General features: G+C 40.4%; 1 protein-coding gene across 1 annotated transcript; it reads left to right on the top strand.

Annotated features, from left to right (window-relative positions):
• The first annotated feature begins 330 nt into the window (after window positions 1–330).
• Window positions 331–18,650, top strand: SGO2 (shugoshin 2). The gene is made up of 8 exons (XM_063429440.1): window positions 331–472; window positions 2,651–2,826; window positions 4,323–4,400; window positions 8,160–8,248; window positions 11,056–11,249; window positions 12,172–15,240; window positions 16,318–16,465; window positions 17,846–18,650. Exons 1-8 carry the CDS (start codon window positions 337–339, stop codon window positions 17,958–17,960), a joined length of 4,005 nt encoding a protein of 1,334 aa, XP_063285510.1. The 5' UTR covers window positions 331–336; the 3' UTR covers window positions 17,961–18,650.
• Window positions 18,651–19,839: the final 1,189 nt, after the last annotated feature.

The following is a 19,839-nucleotide window of genomic DNA, read 5'->3' on the forward strand; positions in this document are numbered from 1 at the left end:
AATGTCCACTTACAGGTGGTGTCTTGAGTGGGGAGTTCCTGAACCTCTCACTCTTCTTTCCTCACTTAATTTGTCAGGAGCCTCCGTAAGTAGGAGAGGGCATGGAAACCACATCCAAAATCAATGAGGAGAGGGCATGGAAACCACATCCAAAATCAATGAGAAGCATATTCTAGTACAGGGGTATCCCTCTTTTTGTTTGGTAACATATATTGAACACTCTGCACATTGACACTTTGACTATGTTATAGAGTTGTTGCATATCTTCCTATTTAAATAAAAAAAATATATATATTTATATATGTAATTTTCAATTTGCAGGTTATTTTATAGAAAATGGATCTCCCGTCTAGTTCATCTCTACCCGCCCTACAAAGCCTTAAGGACCGCATGCGAGAGAAGATAAATGGTTCTTTGAAAAATGCTAAACTGAGCACTACACTTGCTGCAAAAATTAAAACAAAGGCATTGAGTAAGTTGTGCTTTGTTGTATCTCTTACTACTGACTGTATTACACATTTAAGGCTGGATTCTCTTACAAAAGATTATATTTTGTTGGTTTTTTTTTTGTGGATCTGTCATCTTTGGAGTATATCATAAAAGTATAATCTTTATGAAATACTCATAGTGCTTGCGTTGTAATTTAATTGAAATTCCAGCACAATTCTATGATCTCATAAAACAAAGTAGGGACTACTTTGCTGCCAACATTTGACAAAGGCAGGTATTGCAAGTGTTGGCTGTGGAAATCAAACCTCTTCATCTGAGATGGTATCTGTGGAGGTACCCATGGTCTCCTGGGAGATTACAGCATTGACATGGCTCCTGGAAGATGAAGCGCAAATCATACGTTTTTTTTACACAGGAACAAGATGGCGGTGGCCACGAGGCCTTCCACTGCACCCTAAGCATTACCTGGTCTAGTGACTGGTCTATTTAGGGTGGGGTGAGTGGAACTGCTCTGCATTCTTATAGCCATACTGTGGATTCTAATAAACAGTGTACAGATTAAGCTTGGTTATTTTAGTCCATATTGTTCTCTTGGTGCACCTTTTTCACAAAATTGACACTTGTGAGTCCTGAGATGCCTACGTGGCAGTTCTGATGGGGTCTTGGAGCTGCAGAGATTTTTGTAAAAATGTACAAATCACTGCATTTATAAGGCACTCTCAAAGCTAAGAATAGGCTCATGGTGATCTCTGCACCATCCGTTTTCAATGACTCAAGGCTGTGATGGTGCTTAGTGTGACCCTTTAACTATGGTATATGAATTCCAGTTCAACAATTGGTATATTGGAAAATTCAATTATAATAGACTCTAGTCCTAACCAGAGTAACAAAATAGGGGTTAAGACGGAGAATGTTTGTTTAGTTTATCATAGGTTTCAAAATTATATTTTTATTTGCCAATATCTAAATACTTATTTGGAAACTACATTAAAATGGACCAATTTTGTATTGCTGAGATATGCGGTAGATATTTAATCTAATGATTTTTTTTAATCTTCTCTGCAGTCAAATCCAAGGTGACAACAGTTTACACTTCAATTGATCTATGAAAATAATGCTGCAGCCCAGATGTACATACAAATGCCGATCCCAATCTGAGAAGTTAAAGCACACTTAGAGACACTATAGTCACCAGAGCAACTACAGCTTAATGTAGTTGTTTTATTGAGTATAATCATTACCTGTAGGCATTGTTTACATTGCCACCTAGGGATACCTCCAAGTGGCCACTCCTTAGATGGCTACTGAAGGTGCTTCCTGGGGCAGTGCTGCACAGTAGGCACCACTGCCGTTCAGCGTCTCCACGCTCTGCATGGTGACGCAGAAATGTTCTTATAGAGATGCATTTCTATGAGGAGGTGCTTATTGGCCTAAACAGCGTTGGGCCCACCTCCTTGCTGATTTCAGCCAATCTAACGCTTTTCCTATGGGAAAAGCATTGGATTGGCTAAAAATCTGCATTTCTGATTACACCAAGGAGGCGGACCTGCCCAGCGCTGGAAATAAGGGGAGTTTTAACCTTTTCTAAGGTGAGGCAAGACACCTAAATGGTGGATTAAACACTATAGGGTTAGGAACACATGTTTGTGTTCCTGTCTCTGTAGTGTTCCTTTAACTGTAGGATAGTGATAAGATATCTTTAAGTTTTCCAATGTAAAGGGCACTGTCACCGATGTGCCTTTTGAGGCACTTTAATGCGGAAATGATCATTGTCTGGGTTATTTTTCTTTCATCCCCTCCAGTGACTGTGCTCTCTTTAATTGGGCGCATAACAAATGTTACATTTATCATAATCTTACAATGAGTAGCTTTTTCTTTTCACGTGTATTTTAAAAAAAAAAAAAATTTAAATAGACTTTATTTTTGAAAGTGTACATTGGAAGTTTTCCAAAGACATGTTGCAAACTGTTACGGACTTTAGCGGTTTTGTTGATGTTTCAGAGAAACCCTTTAGAACAGTGGTTCCCAAATCAGTCCTTAAGGCACCACTACCGGTTCAAGAATTAGGCATTACCCAGTTGTGTCTAATCCCTAAATCCTGGACTGATGGTAGTGCTTTGAGAACTAGTTTGGGAACCACTACCCTAACATCAAACTCTGGAAGTGTTACATCAACTTATATTCTTTTCTTTACATTTAGATAACTCCTCTATGCTAAAGATTTCTCTAAAGCACAATAACAAAGCTTTGGCGTGTGCTCTGACGGTTGAGCGAGAGAAGGCGAGGAGGCTGGAGAATGACAAAATGTTTCTGCAGAAAGAAGTGAAGATGCTGCATTTTCAAAATGCCCTCCTACGCCAAAACCTAAATATTGTGGTATGTTGGGGAACATGTAGTGTGCATATGGTATATTATATGGGCTGTGAAACTGTACCTCTAGTTGAGACATATTGATTGCAAAACAGGCATACAAGCCATTTACTTTATTAGAATGTTCTTTTATTTTTTTTTTTTAAGCTCTACTGCAAATTTAGAGCAGAAAGCACTTGGCATGTGTGGGATTTTGACAGGTTTTACCTGTAGTTTTCTGACTTGTTAGATTAAAAGATGCCATAGGGAGCAAATTGCATAAATTAAGCACTTGAGATATGCTCACAAGTTGGTACCGTGTCTGTATTCAGTCTGATTTAGTCAGCTTTAGACAGATCCACAAATGGGGGTGGAAGGGGGGAATATCCAGGCACACCTGAGGTTTCTTCTTAAAGGCAGTCATTATTTAAAACAAGGAAGTAGACAACATTTTTGCTCTTCTCTGAGCCTTTATCAAGACTTTAAGAAGAAACCTCAGGTGTGCCTTTTTTTTTTTTTTTTACATTTTGATGTCTTTAGGATTGGCACTCCTTTCTGGAGCACCCTGCAGGAAGTATTCCCCCTCCCCTTTTTTTTATTTTATTATTATTTATTATTATTATTATATTTTATTTTTTATTTTGTTTTATTTGTGTGTATGCTTTTTACTCTTATTTCGCAAACAACTGTACTTAGATCCACAGTCAATCTAATTTTTTTAATCTTTACTCACTAAAGTGTAAAGTTCAAACTGGTTAAATTGGAAGCATAACTGACTTAACCCCTTAAGGACCAAACTTCTGGAATAAAAGGGAATCATGACATGTCATGTGTCCTTAAGGGGTTAAAGTGACACTATAGGCACCCAGACAACTTCATCTCATTGAAGTGATCTGGGTGCAGTGTCCCTATTGCACTTAGTCCTTCAGTGTAAAACATTATTGTTTTAGAGAAACTGCAATGTTTACATTGCAGCACTAAGACAGCCTCTAGTGACTGTCTAACAGAGAGCCAATAGTTTCTTCCTGCTTGCTAATCGACTTTTGGTCCTCTAACTGACCAGAGGATATCCAGCATCCGTTAAGTCACCATAGGAAAGCATTGATTCAATGCTTTCCTATAGGGATGGCCTAGTGCGCTCGCTGCGCATGCACATTAGGTGTACACATCAGCACTGTGATTGGGTAAGTAAATAAATGGATTTTAACCCTGTATTGGGAGGAGGAGCAAGAGGGACCTGTTGTGTTAGGAATACAGCTATTTTTACTTTGCATTTGAAAATCGCTTTGAATTCTAACTTTTGTGAATAACTCCGTAAGTCATTGCATACAGTATTCAGATAAGCATCAAGTAAAGAAAAGTGTGAGTAAAGATTACATTTTTGAACTAGTTATACATTATTTTAAAGATATCTGCTGTACTGTAAGCATTCTGAAAATTATCAGTTGAAGGTTCTGTAAAATAGCCAGTGCGCTTATTTGTAATGTTATTTAAACCATACTAAATGTTCTTTACTTTTACAGAACAGAATCTTTAAGGATATTGACCTTTTCATGAGTATTAACTTGCCAACTGGTATTGAAATCAGCAGCGATATGGAGGTAGGTTTGTAATTGTATGTCTCTTCTGCTTTGGTTGTGTAAAGCGCTATAAACAACAGAAAAACTTATTTGTATTACCAAAAATATTGCGATTCTAAAGTGTATATAAATATTTTTTAAAACTCTGCCACTAAGTGGTTATCCAGTGAAAGGGAACACCAAAGTTCCCACCAACCTTTTATTCCTTAGAAAACATTTTTTGTGGTGGATGGAGAACTCCATTAAAGGGACACTCCAGTGCCAGGAAAACAGTTTTCATGGCACTGTAGGTACCCTCTCCCTCCCACCACCCATCCCATGTTGATGAAGGGGTGAAAGCACCTTCAGTGACTTACCTGAGACCCCCGCCAATGTCCCTCGGCGGTGGTTTCTGGTCCGCCCACGCTCCTCCCCTGCCGACGTCATCCGTCGGGGGCAATGCCGCACACGCATTAGACCTCTCCATAGGAAAGCATTAAAAATGCTTTCCTATGGGGAATTGAGCGACGCTGGAGGTCCTCACACAGTGTGAGGACGTCCAGCAGCGCTCTAGCACAGAGAACCTGTGCTAGAAACCAGGAAGTGCCACTAGAGGAGGAGTTAACCCTGCAAGGTAATTATTGCAGTTTATGAAAACTGCAATATTTACAGTTGCAGGGTTAAGGGTAGTGGGAGTTGGCACCCAGACCACTCCAATGGGCAGAAGTGGTCTGGGTGCCTGGAGTGTCCCTTTGATATTCTTGGAGGTTTAATTGAGACCATATGTCTTAATTAAAACCTTGAAATTATCTTCGTAGCTCAATCATGAACTAATGTTAAAATATGTGAGCTCTGTGTATATGCCACTGAATGCAGAGTTTAAAAAGAGAGCCTACATAACTTAAGCTGAAATATCCAGGACCCTCTTATCAGGACTAAAGGTACACTGGGCAGCCATTGTCTCTTTCTTCTCTCCCCCCTACCCCCCCTTCCTTTTTAAATGGTCAGTCAAGCTTAGGAATGCTTTACATAACAGGGCACAATCACACCCATGACACTGGCACATTGATGTCATTTCTAATGTATTGGCTTCTGAACAAAGATACATTTGTAACTACATTTCTATAGATTACCATATGCTCTTGGCTTAGGATTCATCACGGCAACTAGAGCAATTGCATTGTAGTTGCTGTGAAGTAGGCTTGGAGAACTGCCTGCTGTTTTCAAGAGAAATTGTCACTTCTCTAAATAAACCTTGTTAGACCCTGCCTGGTTGTCAGACCTGTCCTGATACTTCCTGGTGTTAGGCTCAGTGGAGCTAAACATAAGAGGCAGGCAATTGCTCTGTGCATCTGCTGTGAAAATGCCTCTAATTCAGCTGCATTTAAGGACTGATTGGTCAGCCACAGAAAGTCCAGGCTGGGTTAGAAGAGGATGGCTTGCAAAGGCAGCAGACCAGAACTTTTACAAGGTGTTTTTAGATATATCCCCAGTGAGAAATGTATAATAACATGAATGTATGGCTTAATTTATTTATTTGGGCAGTGGAGTTCCTCTTTAAAGGAGAACTCAAAGTACCATTACCACTACAACTTGCTGCAGTAGTTATGGTGCCCTGACTGCACCCCTGGTATCCAGTCCAGATTGATCTAAAGAGTTGGCAGAAAGCACTCATTGGCTGAGCACAATAACCATTGCAGTATACTCTCACTAATCTGTAGTGGTTCTGTTGATTGGTGTGTTTCTTTTAAGTTGTGTTTACCCTCAGTGGCGGCTGTAGACCTGGTGAGGCCTTAGACGAAACTCAAACATGCGGCCCCCACTAACGCCATCGGGGGGGGAATAGCGGTTGACGTGTGTGTATAAGAAGCTGTAGATATATTGAAGGGCGGGCTTTCTGCGTTGGATACAGAGAGTTAGTCTCTGTATTCATCGTTCAGAGGCTTGCAATGTCGCGGCTCACTGCCGCTGCATTGTGAGCAATCTGACTTGTTATGGCATAATTTGCAATAAACAAATTTACATTTGCAATTATGCTAATTTGTTTATACATGATTGCGGGGTATAATTGCAAAGCCTGGCAGTTGTGTATACATAAGTGCTGTGTGAAGAGGTTATTGGAAACAGCTATATTATTTTTGGCAGGGCTTTTAAAAATAATAAAATCAGTCACAATGTGTATTTATCTGGCTGTGGTGCGTTAGTTTGGGTGACCTAGTGTGAGGGAGTGGTTAACCAAAAAAAGGAATGTGACAAACTACCATTTGCCACTGGGCATTGGAGAGGACTTATTGCTAGCCTCCTGCCCTGCGACTATGGCCCTGCAGTTCAAACCTGTTATTTTCTCTGCCGAAAGGTTTATTTGTGCCTTTCTGCGGACTGTTAAAGCCATGCCACCCCAGATATCTATGCCATGGAACCCAGCCGTATACTGAAAGACTGTATGAAAGACTTTGACTCCATGGCGATTGAACTGTATGTATTTTTATGTCTTTTATTGTCCTTTGTCTGCCATGTGGCTAATGGAGTTTTGCCTCTGTCCTTGGAGATAATTGGATTACTTCTCTATCTCCAGGATAGAAGACTCTGAAACTGGTTTGGGCCGGAAAGCCATGCTGGCAGTGGGGTTTTAAAAATACTTTTGAACCTTGGTCTGATTTGTACAATTTTTTGATATGATGTTCCCCTCAATGGATTGATTATGAAAATGTATATTTTAGAAGTTATAGAAATGTATAAGTTTTAGCTTGGAGATAATTGAGTAGATACAGTAGGAAACTCCATTATCTCCCAAGCAGAGGGGAGGGAATATGTGGGATGTAACCGATATGTGATTGGTTAATACCGAATTGCCTGTGGGAGCCTCCCTTGCAGGGGAGCACTGCATAAAAGCAGAGTCCCTGTCATTAAACCAGAGTTCTTCTTGACCCTCAATACATAGCCTTGTCTCGTTATTGGAGGGAACTGCTATATCACACTGGGGATTGCTATGCTCTGCATACTCCCTTGAGCTTTAATCACTTAGTTCTTGTTCCTGGTACCCTCTCCTGGGGAGAGGTCTTTCCCACACGGTCCTGAATGCTGGAGGTTCATTCAGGGTGGAAGGAAGACGGCGCGGCTCTAGTTAAGCTACGGCGGTTGTGGAGTCTGCGGTGGTTTGGTGTCGTCTGCAGTGCTGGGAGTCCTCAGGCAGCGCTAATAGCATCCGTCAACGGAAGGTGATCCGTTACAAGGAACATTTTAGACGATTCCCTGGTGGTCCAGTGGGCTGGCTCCCCGGTCTGCAGCTCCGCTGGGTGCAGAGCTGCAGACCACATGGTAACTATCTCGCGATCTCCAGTCAGAGTTGCCATGGTAACCCGTGGCTGGAGATCGCGAGACACTTCAGTCTGCATCTCTGGACCCGGCAGAGCTGCAGACAGGAGGTGGGCTCTCCCACAGGGCCTCGGTCATAGACCGAGAATCCGACTGTTCAGTCTGGCGATTTAGGCAGCTGCCAGACCCCAGACAGTGCGAGGCCTTAGGCGGCAGCCCCAAATCCCTTAATTAGAGAGCCACCACTGTTTACCATTACCAGTACTCTGGGTCCTCTCCTACTTCCTCTATTGAATGTGCTTTTATATAATTGTTTGCACATATACCTTTTTGTATTTGAGACTTAGTTTATTTCTCTACTCCATTCCATAACTTTTGAATTAGTTGTTTCTTTATTTGTTGTTCTTCTGCTCTCATTTTTGGTCTGCATTCTGTTCTCAAAGGTATAAAGGGAGGAGGAAGTATTAATGTGCTTCCTTCTTTCAGCAATCTTTAGAAATCCAATCAAATGAACCAAAAGGTGATCGTTTAAGCCAACAAAGTACATTTTCATCTGACGGTGACCAAGGATTTGTGTAAGTTTGTGTGAATGCTTATATTTATATATTGGTGTACATGCTATGTCATTTGCAACTGTAATAATTATAGCAGTTCCGTCATATTTTCTTCTTTTAGTGTATTCTTTTTTTTGGGGGGGTGGTCCACATTTTAAAGTGAAATTTGATCTATTCATGATGGTAGCCAAATTGCTAGCAAATGTTCAGAAGAAGTCTTTTTTTTTATTATTATTTTTTTTTTTATATAGCAGTACAGCTTTTAACTTGCACATGCAATTCTGTGATGCTGATCTGGTCAGTTGAAGCAGGACAGCTTTGCATGAAGCTGCTCTGTCCCCTCCGGGAGTTAAGGCTGTATTATTGCATCTATACATATCGGAAGGTGAACAAATAAAGATAATTTGTGAATGATCACCCTCTGTAGTTGTTTTTTGTCAAGAGTCTTCTGGCACTATCCTGCCTTTAAGAGATGAAACCATTTTCTAATGGTTTGAAAATTGCAAGGGTCACCCAAAGTCCATCCCCTCATCAGTTATCACTAAAGAAAAAATTACTACTTCTGCATTAGAGCTATCAATTTCATCTTACTGTGTATTCTTTGGCCATAAATCTCAGCTGACACTCTTCAACAAATGGAGTTCAGTCAAAATGTATAAATCAAGAGAAAAGGAACATCTGCTTTAGTAATATCTGTAAGGATGGGGTGACTTATGGGCAGGGCCGGTGCAAGGATTTTTGCCGCCGTGGTCTCTCCCTCCCCCCCCCTCCATTAGTGGTCTCTCCCTCCCCCACATTCTCCTCAACCCCCCCCCCCTCCTTTAGTGGTCTCTCCTTCCCCCCACATTCCCCTCAACTCCCCCTGTGTTCTCATCTCCCCCCGCGTGTTCTGCTCCCCTTCTCCTCTTGTCCCCTCCCTCCCTGTAATCTCCTCCCCTCCCCCCTGTAATCTTCTCTTCTTCTCCCCCCTCCCTGTAATCTTCTCTTCTTCTCCCCCCTCCCTGTAATCATCTCTTCTTCTCCCCCCTCCCTGTAATCTTCTCTTCTTCTCCCCCCTCCCTGTAATCATCTCTTCTTCTCCCCCCTCCCTGTAATCTTCTCTTCTTTTCCCCCCTCCCTGTAATCTTCTTTTCCCCCCTCCCTGTAATCTTCTCTTCTTTTCCCCCCTCCCTGTAATCTTCTCTTCTTTCCCCCCCCTCCCTGTAATCTTCTCTTCTTTTCCCCCCTCCCTGTAATCTTCTCTTCTTTCCCCCCCTCCCTGTAATCTTCTCTTCTTTTCCCCCCTCCCTGTAATCTTCTCTTCTTTTCCCCCTCCCTGTAATCTTCTCTTCTTTTCCCCCCTCCCTGTAATCTTCTCTTCTTTCCCCCCCTCCCTGTAATCTTTTCTTCTTTCCCCCTCCCTGTAATCTTCTCTTCTTTTCCCCCCTCCCTGTAATCTTCTCTTCTTTCCCCCCTCCCTGTAATCTTCTCTTCTTTCCCCCCCTCCCTGTAATCTTCTCTTCTTTTCCCCCCCTCCCTGTAATCTTCTCTTCTTTCCCCCCCCTCCCTGTAATCTTCTCTTCTTTTCCCCCCTCCCTGTAATCTTCTCTTCTCCCCCCCTCCCTCCCTGTAATTTTCTCTTCTCCCCCCCTCCCTCCTTGTAATTTTCTCTTCTCCTCCCCTCCCTCCTTGTAATTTCCTCTTCTCCTCCCCTCCCTCCTTGTAATTTCCTCTTCTCCTCCCCTCCCTCCTTGTAATTTCCTCTTCTCCTCCCCTCCCTCCTTGTAATTTCCTCTTCTCCCTCCCTGTAATTTCCTCTTCTCCTCCCCTCCCTCCTCGTAATTTCCTCTTCTCCTCCTTCCCTCCTTGTAATTTTCTCTTCTCCCCCCCCTCCTTGTAATTTTCTCTTCTCCCCCCCCCTTGTAATTTTCTCTTCTCCCCCCTCCCTCCTTGTAATTTTCTCTTCTTCCTCCCCCCCCTCCCTCCTTGTAATTTTCTCTTCTTCCTCCCCCCCCTCCCTCCTTGTAATTTTCTCTTCTTCCTCCCCCCTCCCTCCTTGTAATTTTCTCTTCTTCCTCCCCCCCCTCCCTCCTTGTAATTTTCTCTTCTTCCTCCCCCCCCTCCCTCCTTGTAATTTTCTCTTCTTCCTCCCCCCCTCCCTCCTTGTAATTTTCTCTTCTTCCTCCCCCCCTCCCTCCTTGTAATTTTCTCTTCTCTCCCCCCCCCCCCCCCCCCCCCCCCTCCCTCCTTGTAATTTCCCCCCCTTCCTGTAGCGTGGCCGAGCTCCTCTCCGGTCCGCGGTACATGAGCTTGTGTTTCCTGTACCCGGCCGGACTGATAGGAAGTGCACACTGAGTGTGCACTTCCTGTCAGTCCGGCCGTGTCGTGGACCGGAGAGGAGCTCAGCCACGCTACAGGAAGGGGGGGAGGTGAGGCATTGCAGCAGCCCTCTGAGCGCTCTCTATAGAGCGCTCAGTCGGCTGCAGCATTTAAAGGGCTGGCGATGGGGGCGCAGGGCGCCCTCTCCTATATGGCGCCCTAGGCGGCTGCCTAGTTCGACTAATAGGAAGCGCCGGCCCTGATTATGGGTCCAGTAAAGTGTAAAACTGTTCGATAAAGGTTTGAATCTTAATGATGGCATCATGGGACTACTAGCACCATGACCACGACAGTGCACTGTAGTGTACATGGTGTTAAGTGTTCCTTTAATTGTTTTTTGTATATCTGATTTTAGTCCGTATCAGCTACCACATGTTTGTTTCTAGTGTGGTGGCAATAAAGTTATGTAATGTTTTAGTAAAATGCTGCATGTATCCTCCATACTAAAATATATACATTTCACATTTTAGATTGACAGGTGTTCCTTTACGGGTTCCCTCCAGTACTGTGTGTGATCATAAACCAGACAACCATTTTCCTTTAGACTCGCTTGTTAAAAACCCTGAAAGTTGCACCACTGTTAAACGGTCATTGAATTCCAGTATTGTGAAGGGCAGGTCTAATGGTCCTGAAATATCCTGCACATCCACCTGTACATCTCAAGGTAATTGGTGTTCACGTTACCAAGTAAAAATGTATTCGAAACTGCCTACTTTCCACATTTATTACTCGAAGAGACTACTATGGAAGTAGTACTTTGTTCATGCACCAATAATATGTCCTAATGCAGGGTTGCCTACACTTTTTAGTGTCCTGATCATCCTTTTTTTTTTTTTTTTACATTTTTTTTTGTACTTGACTCAAGATCTACCTACAAAAAAAAACGCATGTTTTCTTACAAAATAAATTAAAATCCTTATTGCGACTGCTGCGTGTATCTTCGTATTGATTTCATCAAATAAAAATTTTTAAAAACCTGCCCCCCTCTCTCTACAAAACCCATGCCCACTCACAGTAGTGTCTATTTAGAAAAAAAAAAAACACACACCTTATTCGCAAGCAGATACAACTAATGAAGGTCTGCTTGCTGCTCCCTGCTACTGACTCCGGCCTCAATGGTCTACTGCCGCGGCACCGCCCGCACCCAGTGTTAGAGCAGTTTGATCACTGGAGGAAAGCAAAGCATGTCGGCGTGGCGTTGCACGCCTAGCTGAGAGTCGCATCCCTCACCCTATGTGTAGTTAAAGAGTCAGCCGCAATCGACCAGCATTGCTTTTGTGATTGAATGGAAGAACCAGATTATTGTAGAGAAAATTCAGAGGGTAGTGTGGTGTTTAACATATCCATACAGAAAGTTGTCCTTGGGATGAAGATGTATTGTACAGTGGCTTTAATCATATGATATTGACTATAATCACCATTTGACATTGACATAAAGTTTTGTTTTAGATGACAACAGTTTGGTGTGTGTACGCATAGCTATATTATGGACATGACAGACTGAATAGAGAGAATTTCTTCAATATCTGCTGTAAAGATTTGGTTACATTTTTTGGTTACTATTATTTTTTTTTGTGTTATTTCAGAAAGCCATGCCTCATCAAATGAAACTCTTGGTGATGCCATGTCTTCAAAAGATAATGAAATGCCTAATGATATTCCTGATTCACCGGAGAAAAATGCTGTAAACCTATTTGCTAATGTAACAAAAAGAAGGAAATGTTCAACAATGTCTTGTTCAAGTTCACAATCTTTAATATCTGATTGTAATCAAGGCAAATGCTCTAATGGCGAAAATCGGGAAAGTAATCATTGCTCACCAACAGAGCAAGTTACTGATACTACATTTCAGTTTAACCTAACTTCTCAAGAAAGAAGTGATGACATCACAGCATCTTGCAATGGTAATACACAAATCTATGGTTATGGCCACAGTAGCCAACCATCTCCAACAACCTGCTTAGGTTCTCCATCTTTAAAAATGGACAGTGAGCAAGTACAGAATACAGAAAGAGTTAGTAGGTTTAACGTTCAATGCAATCAAGCAACAGATACTACAGTTCAATCCAGCAACACTTCTGAAGGAGGATGTGGTGAGTCTCCAGCAGTGGGTGGATCTGTTGCTCAAGAGCAAACTGTGTATGAAGCAGACATGGAATTGACTACCACGGACTCTGCTTCCATAGTTGCCATTTCATCTAAAAACAAAACTCGGACCGGCATAACCAAATCGGGAATACCTGTGAAACACAATGGGACCACTTTAAGAAGGGTTAAGAATTCAGCACGGAGCAAGACAAAGGCCACAAGTAGCCAAAAAAATGAATCTGAAAATAAGGACGATAACCTGACCAAAATCGTTTCAAAAGATAAAACTCCGTTTGACTTCCACATCCAATCTCCGTGTATTGACCCTTTAACTTCTGAAGTGGAAGATCATCAATTGAGCTCACATTCCACATCTTCGAAAACAGATCACACTGCTCAGCTCTGTAACAAATCTGAAGGTCGGAAGACCTATTTATTAACAGATTGCATTAAGCTAGAAAATGAAAATGAACCAGTCGCCGATATGGTTACGGAGAATCCAGACTCTCCTGCTATTCATGTTCCTGTATTGTCGTCGCCCAACAAAATGTTAAAAGTAAATTTTAAAGAAAACCATATTCCTCTAATTCTAGAAAAGGCGCAAGTAAGAGGAGTAAAGCGTAAATCTTCTGAAACTACATCTAAGCTGAATAATCCAAAGGGTTCAAAAGGAGCTGAAAAAGATCGCAGGCATTCCAAAAAGTTAGGGCGTAAAACAAGCAAACAAAAAAACAAACAGAAAGATAATCAAAAATGCTTGGAGGACAAAGTGCCTTCGGTAGAAGTAGAGCTCGAGAACGTTGAGGGCATTTCTAACCAGTTCTTGGATAATTTTGGAAATAGAAACCTTTCTCTCAGAAGGGAAACCTACGTTTTAAACCATGCACAAATAACTGGTATCACTGCTTCACAGTCCGTTTCAAGAGAAAATAAATTTAGTTGTAGAAGGGAAACCTATGTAATTCCTGAACCAACTCCTTTGGAATTCAGCTTTATCCATTCTACTCCTGAAAAAGTGACTGCCAAAGGTCTACCTGGGGCCTCTGTTCCCTCAGTCATCCCTTATCAAGTTTCTGATGCGGATGTTTTGCTAGAAAATAATAAAGACATATGTGCTAAAACCATTAAAAAGGAACCCACAATGCTGGAAGACATGGAAAAAGAAAGTCATACACATTGTGAGATGGAGAACACAATTAAATGGCCCATGCAAAGTGACATTAAAAATTCAACTTTGGTTTTGCAAGAGGACAAGAGAAAAACCATTATTTTACCTAATGAGAAAGCTACTACACTTGTTCAGGAAAGTCTGGTGGGCTTACCATTAAACAAGACTCACAAGCAAATTGGAATGGGTTATTTGACAAATGAACAAGACTCCTTTATGCTCGACATGGTTAGTGAATCTGTACTTGAAACAGTTCCTGTATTGTCGTCGCCCAACCAAATGTTAAAAGTAAATTTTAAAGAAAACCATATTCCTCTAATTCTAGAAAAAGCGCAGGTAAGAGGAGTAAAGCGTAAATCTTCTGAAACTACATCTAAGCTGAATAATCCAAAGGGTTCAAAAGGAGCTGAAAAAGATCGCAGGCATTCCAAAAAGTTAGGGCGTAAAACAAGCAAACAAAAAAACAAACAGAAAGATAATCAAAAATGCTTGGTGGACAAAGTGCCTTCGGTAGAAGTAGAGCTCAAGAACGTTGAGGGCATTTCTAACCAGTTCTTGGATAATTTTGGAAATAGAAACCCTTCTCTCAGAAGGGAAACCTACGTTTTAAACCATGCACAAATAACTGGTATCCCTGCTTCACAGTCCGTTTCAAGAGAAAATAAATTTAGTTGTAGAAGGAAAGCCTATGTAATTCCTGAACCAACTCCTTTGGAATTCAGTTTTATCTATTCTACTCCTGAAAAAGTGACTGCCAAAGGTCTACCTGGGGCCTCTGTTCCTTCAGTCATCCCTTATCAAGTTTCTGTTGCGGGTGTTTTGCTAGAAAATAATAAAGACATATGTGCTAAAACCATTAAAAAGGAACCCAAAATGCTGGAAGACGTGGAAAAAGAAAGTCATACACATTGTGAGATGGAGAACACAATTAAATGGCCCATGCAAAGTGACATTAAAAATTCAACTTTGGTTTTGCAAGAGGACAAGAGAAAAACAATTATTTTACCTAATGAGAAAGCTACTACACTTGTTCAGGAAAGTCTGGTGGGCTTACCATTAAACAAGACTCACAAGCAAATTGGAATGGGATATTTGACAAATGAACAAGACTCCTTTATGCTCGACATGGTTAGTGAATCTGTACTTGAAACAATGATTGAAAGTCCAAGTTTTGTACGTGTCTCCTCTGTTACAAATGGTGAAAACTCATTATTTATAAAGGAGAGGTCCTTTGACAATATTGCTCTTGTAGAACTTCCTGGGACAGAGGATGTGTCCCACCAGTCAGTGAATTTTGGTCCCCTTGATGAAACCAACTGCAACGAACCACAAGCATATGAAGGAATGGATGATCTGCAGTGTGAAGACTTTAACCAAAGTCTGAGCAACCAAGGAACAGGCAAGTACTGACTATTGTCTCCACTCCATGTAGAATCCTTGAATGAGCTAGTAGTATGTGTTATCATTTTGAATACACATGTAGACACAGGCTGCAATTATGAATTAAAGGAACACTCTAATTGTAATTTTTTTTTTTTTTTTTAATACACCCCAATGAAAATGTGTGCATTTATTGCTGCATTTGTTCATTTGGATATATCTAAACATTGCTTGCAAATCTGCTTTCTGCAGCCTTTGCAACCCCTCAACTCTTTCCCCAGCAGGCAGCACAGACTTTCAGTTAATATGCACGTCAAAGCTTTCTTATAAGGATTTTCAAAGTGCTGGACATTTTTTATGCACCACGTGAGGACATAAAGCTTGTTTCACGGAGTCACTCTGTGAAACTGGCAGACCGCAACTAGAAGCTGTCTTAACATTGCAATATAAACAAATTGCAGTTTTTGTAAAACAACAATGTTTTACATTGCAGGTTTAAGGGAACAAGGGCACTGCACCCAGACCACTTCAATGAGATGAAGTGGTCTGGGTGCCTATAGTTTCCATTCCAAGGTGACCATTGCCCTTTTAAGTCATTTTGTTTAAAATAATAATACAAAGAGATGGCACTCACCAAATTGCTAGGGGTATTTTACAATTTGAAATGCAACACCAACAGACTCCAGGCACCATGACCATTTCAAATCACTGAAGTGGTCATGGTGCTTGAAATAAACCTTTAAATAATGTGAGCATTAATTTAATAGGAAACATGGATTTTTGTGTATGATTGAGCTATATGGTATTGTTACACACACACACACACATCTATTATCATAATATTAGATGACAACATTTTACATTTTCAAACTATTCATTTAAAAGAAAAAAAAAAGGCCTCCAGTATGTGCAAATAAAAAGAACAAATTAAAGGGTTTATTACATTTGGCTTCAATTCAATACAAGTTCAGTGAAGTAAGTAGAAACTTTGAACAACATTAGCTTTTATTAATGTCAACATTGTAAGTGGTGAGTGGGGTGTTTTTTTTTTGTTTTTTTTTTTATACCAATTTTATATTATATTTTTCTTTTACAGCAACAAAACCTTTGAAAGATTTGACAAACACCAACTTTGGTTACATCAAACAATCCCCAAAGGCTTGCTCAGAAGAGGAAGACCAGTCAAATGGCTTTACTAGAAGGCGACGTAATCCAGTCAACTACAAAGAGCCAAACTTGTTGAGGTTGGAATGGGTTTCCTGTGAAACTTTCATATCTCTATAATGCAATAGGAATAAAGGGTCAATTCCAGTCTGTTGGGTCTCTTTGGTCTCTTTAAAGTTTAGACCGGTATTTTAAAGATCATTATTTAACTAAAAATTAGGTCATCAGGCAATTTTAGTGGCATCTCCAATGGTGGGAACACAGGCGGTTACCTAAAATATATTTTGTGTGTGTATTGTTGCACCTCATAGTGTGCAGTGGGCCCTGGGTTATTCATTAACCTCCAAAGTTTCAAGAATTGCATCTGAATGAAAGAAATGAGGCAACAATTGCTCCTCTTGAAAAATTCTCCAACTTGGCCATAGTCACATCTTGTCTATTTTACACTCTCAAACAATCGGTGACTCACCATTCACTAAATTGGCTTGGAAACAAGCTTCTCTTTTTCAAGCCAGTTTTATTTATGGGGAGTCACTGGTTAGCTGAGAGTCATCTAACCGCTCTCAGCCAATTAGCGGCGGCACTTCCTGAATCTGGAAATTCATGCGGCCTGGGGGGAGTGGACATCGTTGCCAGAGGCATCTTTGAGTTTAATCCCTCAAGGGTAAGCATGCCTCCAAGGGACTCCTGATAACAAACCAACTTCTTCGATTAAGTTGTTTTGATATCTGGAGTGTCCTTTTTAAAACATCTGATTTACTTCAATGCAAATGAGAGCTGGGGTGGACACATGAGAAGTTAGATTGTTGTGTTAGGAATGTATGTTTATATTCTGTTGTTAATGCTGTAGTGTTCCTTTTAAAAGGGTTACTCCAACCCTTCTTAAATGTCTTTTGCTTATTTTGATGAATTATGTCCTATTGAGTATTATTTAGTGTCTTTTCCCTCCACCCCCTGAACTCTAGGAAAAAATTTATTTAAACTAAAGTTTTACTTGCCTGTACAGAAGAGGGGAGGAAGGTTACATCCAGACTTCGCATTGCAAGTTGAAGACCATTCTGACGATAGACATATTTTATGCACAGAATTGACATTTGGCAGCCCGTAACGATCTTCCAGGTTGCCGCGTCATGTGTGCCGGGAGTGCAACTAGCTCCCTGCACACACTTACCAAAATCTCAGAATGTGCAGTGTTTAACGTTAACATACTGACTCCTACCACCATGACAACTTCTAAAAAATTTAACACTCCAGTACTTACTATTGTTTTATTTTTAATGTAAGTGTTCCTTTAGGATAAAAAATATTAACAATATGGAGCAATATTATCAATATGGAGCACCTACATCAGTCTACATACGTAGACTGGTTGCAGGTTTGTTGTGGGTTTTTTTTGTGTTTTTTTATTTAAAATTTATTTATTTTTTAATTTTTTTTTTTTTTTTTTTTTTTTGCTACAGAAAGATGAGGCGCGAAGAGGAATCCATATTTGCAGATCTCCAGAATTATCCAAAGTGCAAAGGAAAACGGAAAAAAAATGTAAAGAGAGAGGTTTCTGGGCAGAAAAGTGCCTGAGCGAAGATTAGATTTAAGCTTCCACCTTTTTATTTCTTTTTTTTTTTTAATGTCTCTGCACGTTTTCTTCATAGATGTTTGTCATGTGAGGGGTATTGCTGGTATTCAAATGAGGGTAGTGTTCAGTATGGTGAGGTTTATATAGGAAGCATGGCGGGCTTGCATTATTTTGCAAGGTTAGGGTTACTTATATCGACGGCACAAAGCCTTCTTTTTGTTTAAATTTTTCAGATGGCGATCTCGAAGTCAACTCCTTTTTCAAGTTAGAAACATAAAGGCTTTGTTATCTTTATCTTTTGGCCACGTTATAAGGACCTGTAGGTGATATTACGTGAAGGTGGTTACACGGTTATCGCTCCACTATTACATTGTATCCACAAGTCTGTACGTGTCCATTGTCTATAACTTTTCTCCTTTTTGTGCCCTCTGGACTTTAAGTCCATTGGTTGTTTTTGTGTATATTTTTCGGTTTAAGCTTTGCCCAACATAATAAATAAAATTTACCCTTGTATATTCTTTCCATGACTGTGTTGTTACGAGATCTGCATCTCGCTTATTTATGTGTCCCTGTTGCTTGCTTCATAAAACAAATCTGATTTTAAGTCTGGAATTCTGACCGCTCAAAGCTGAAATGTATCTTCATTGGAATAATCTAGCATGTAAAAAAAGTGGTTTAAAGATCTCTGGATACACAAAACACATTTGGAAACCTTAAACTTGGGTTGTAAAATACAAATGGCAGCCTTCTGTCTTGTGGCACTTAATCATGAGGCCACTTTTATACACTGCAACTCTACAGTGTTTTACAATGTGCGATTGTGTTGACGTTTTAAACTTTTTATTTCGTATTCATACGAGCAGGACACGTAGTAAATGTTGATTATACCAAACAAGCTTTTTAGCATGTTACAGTAAAAATAGTAAATCTTGTTTCAAAATGTTGAGAGTTCAGAGGCTTTCTGTTCAAACTAGTTTGTTGGGCTTAAAGATGACCCGTGCACATATAATGGGTCTACCCGTGCAATGTAGACCCATTATAGAAGCTTATAATATATTTTTAAACCTATTACCTCTTAATTCTCTAGAAACAATTTTTACTTTGAGATAGACTCTCTAATTTAGCCTGTTCTTTTTTACTGATCATTCCAAATATTTTTGAAGCATTGTGGTTTTTCATATTTTCCAGCAGATTAACGTTATTTGGGTTTCAAAATATTCTTAACCATCAAAAGACTACAAAGTTATAGCAGTATTAACATAATATGAACACTTAAAGGGATAATCCAGGCACCAATACAACTTGAATGCCTTTGATAGATTTTTGCCGCATTAATATGCTGTTTGTGGACATTCTCAAATCTTTAGTTTTTGCAACAAAAAAAAAAATTTTTTGCAATGTTACACCAAATTTTTTGCAATGTTACACCAAAAGTCCTTAGCCACACACCCTCATTCCAGAAAGACTTTGTTAACAAAGGTACACAAACAGTCTCCTCTCCAACAGCACTAATTGAGATATTTTTAATTCTTAACCTCGCTGCAGACAGAGAAACTGCAGACAGGTAGTGATATCCTTACTGTATGATTTCCTGGGTGTCCTCTCCTCCTTTGTTTTTTTTTTTTTCCAATTTGACAATTTTTACTTTTGGGGTACAGCATGAAAAAAAGGGTGGGGGGAGTAAAATGCATAAATCATATACAGTACTGTCGTGTCACCAACGCGGATTACATTGGGTGTATTACACCTTAATCATTATCACCAATATTGTCGGACCTTTTAGCTTGTACCTCGTGACATTTAGTTCCCCTAGGTCCTTTGGTGATCCACTCTTTCTACCTATGTGGATCGATGTGTTTTGTCTGTCATTGGTGTTAGAGC

Source organism: Pelobates fuscus, chromosome 8, assembly GCF_036172605.1.
Source record: "Pelobates fuscus isolate aPelFus1 chromosome 8, aPelFus1.pri, whole genome shotgun sequence".
Taxonomy (NCBI): domain Eukaryota; kingdom Metazoa; phylum Chordata; class Amphibia; order Anura; family Pelobatidae; genus Pelobates; species Pelobates fuscus.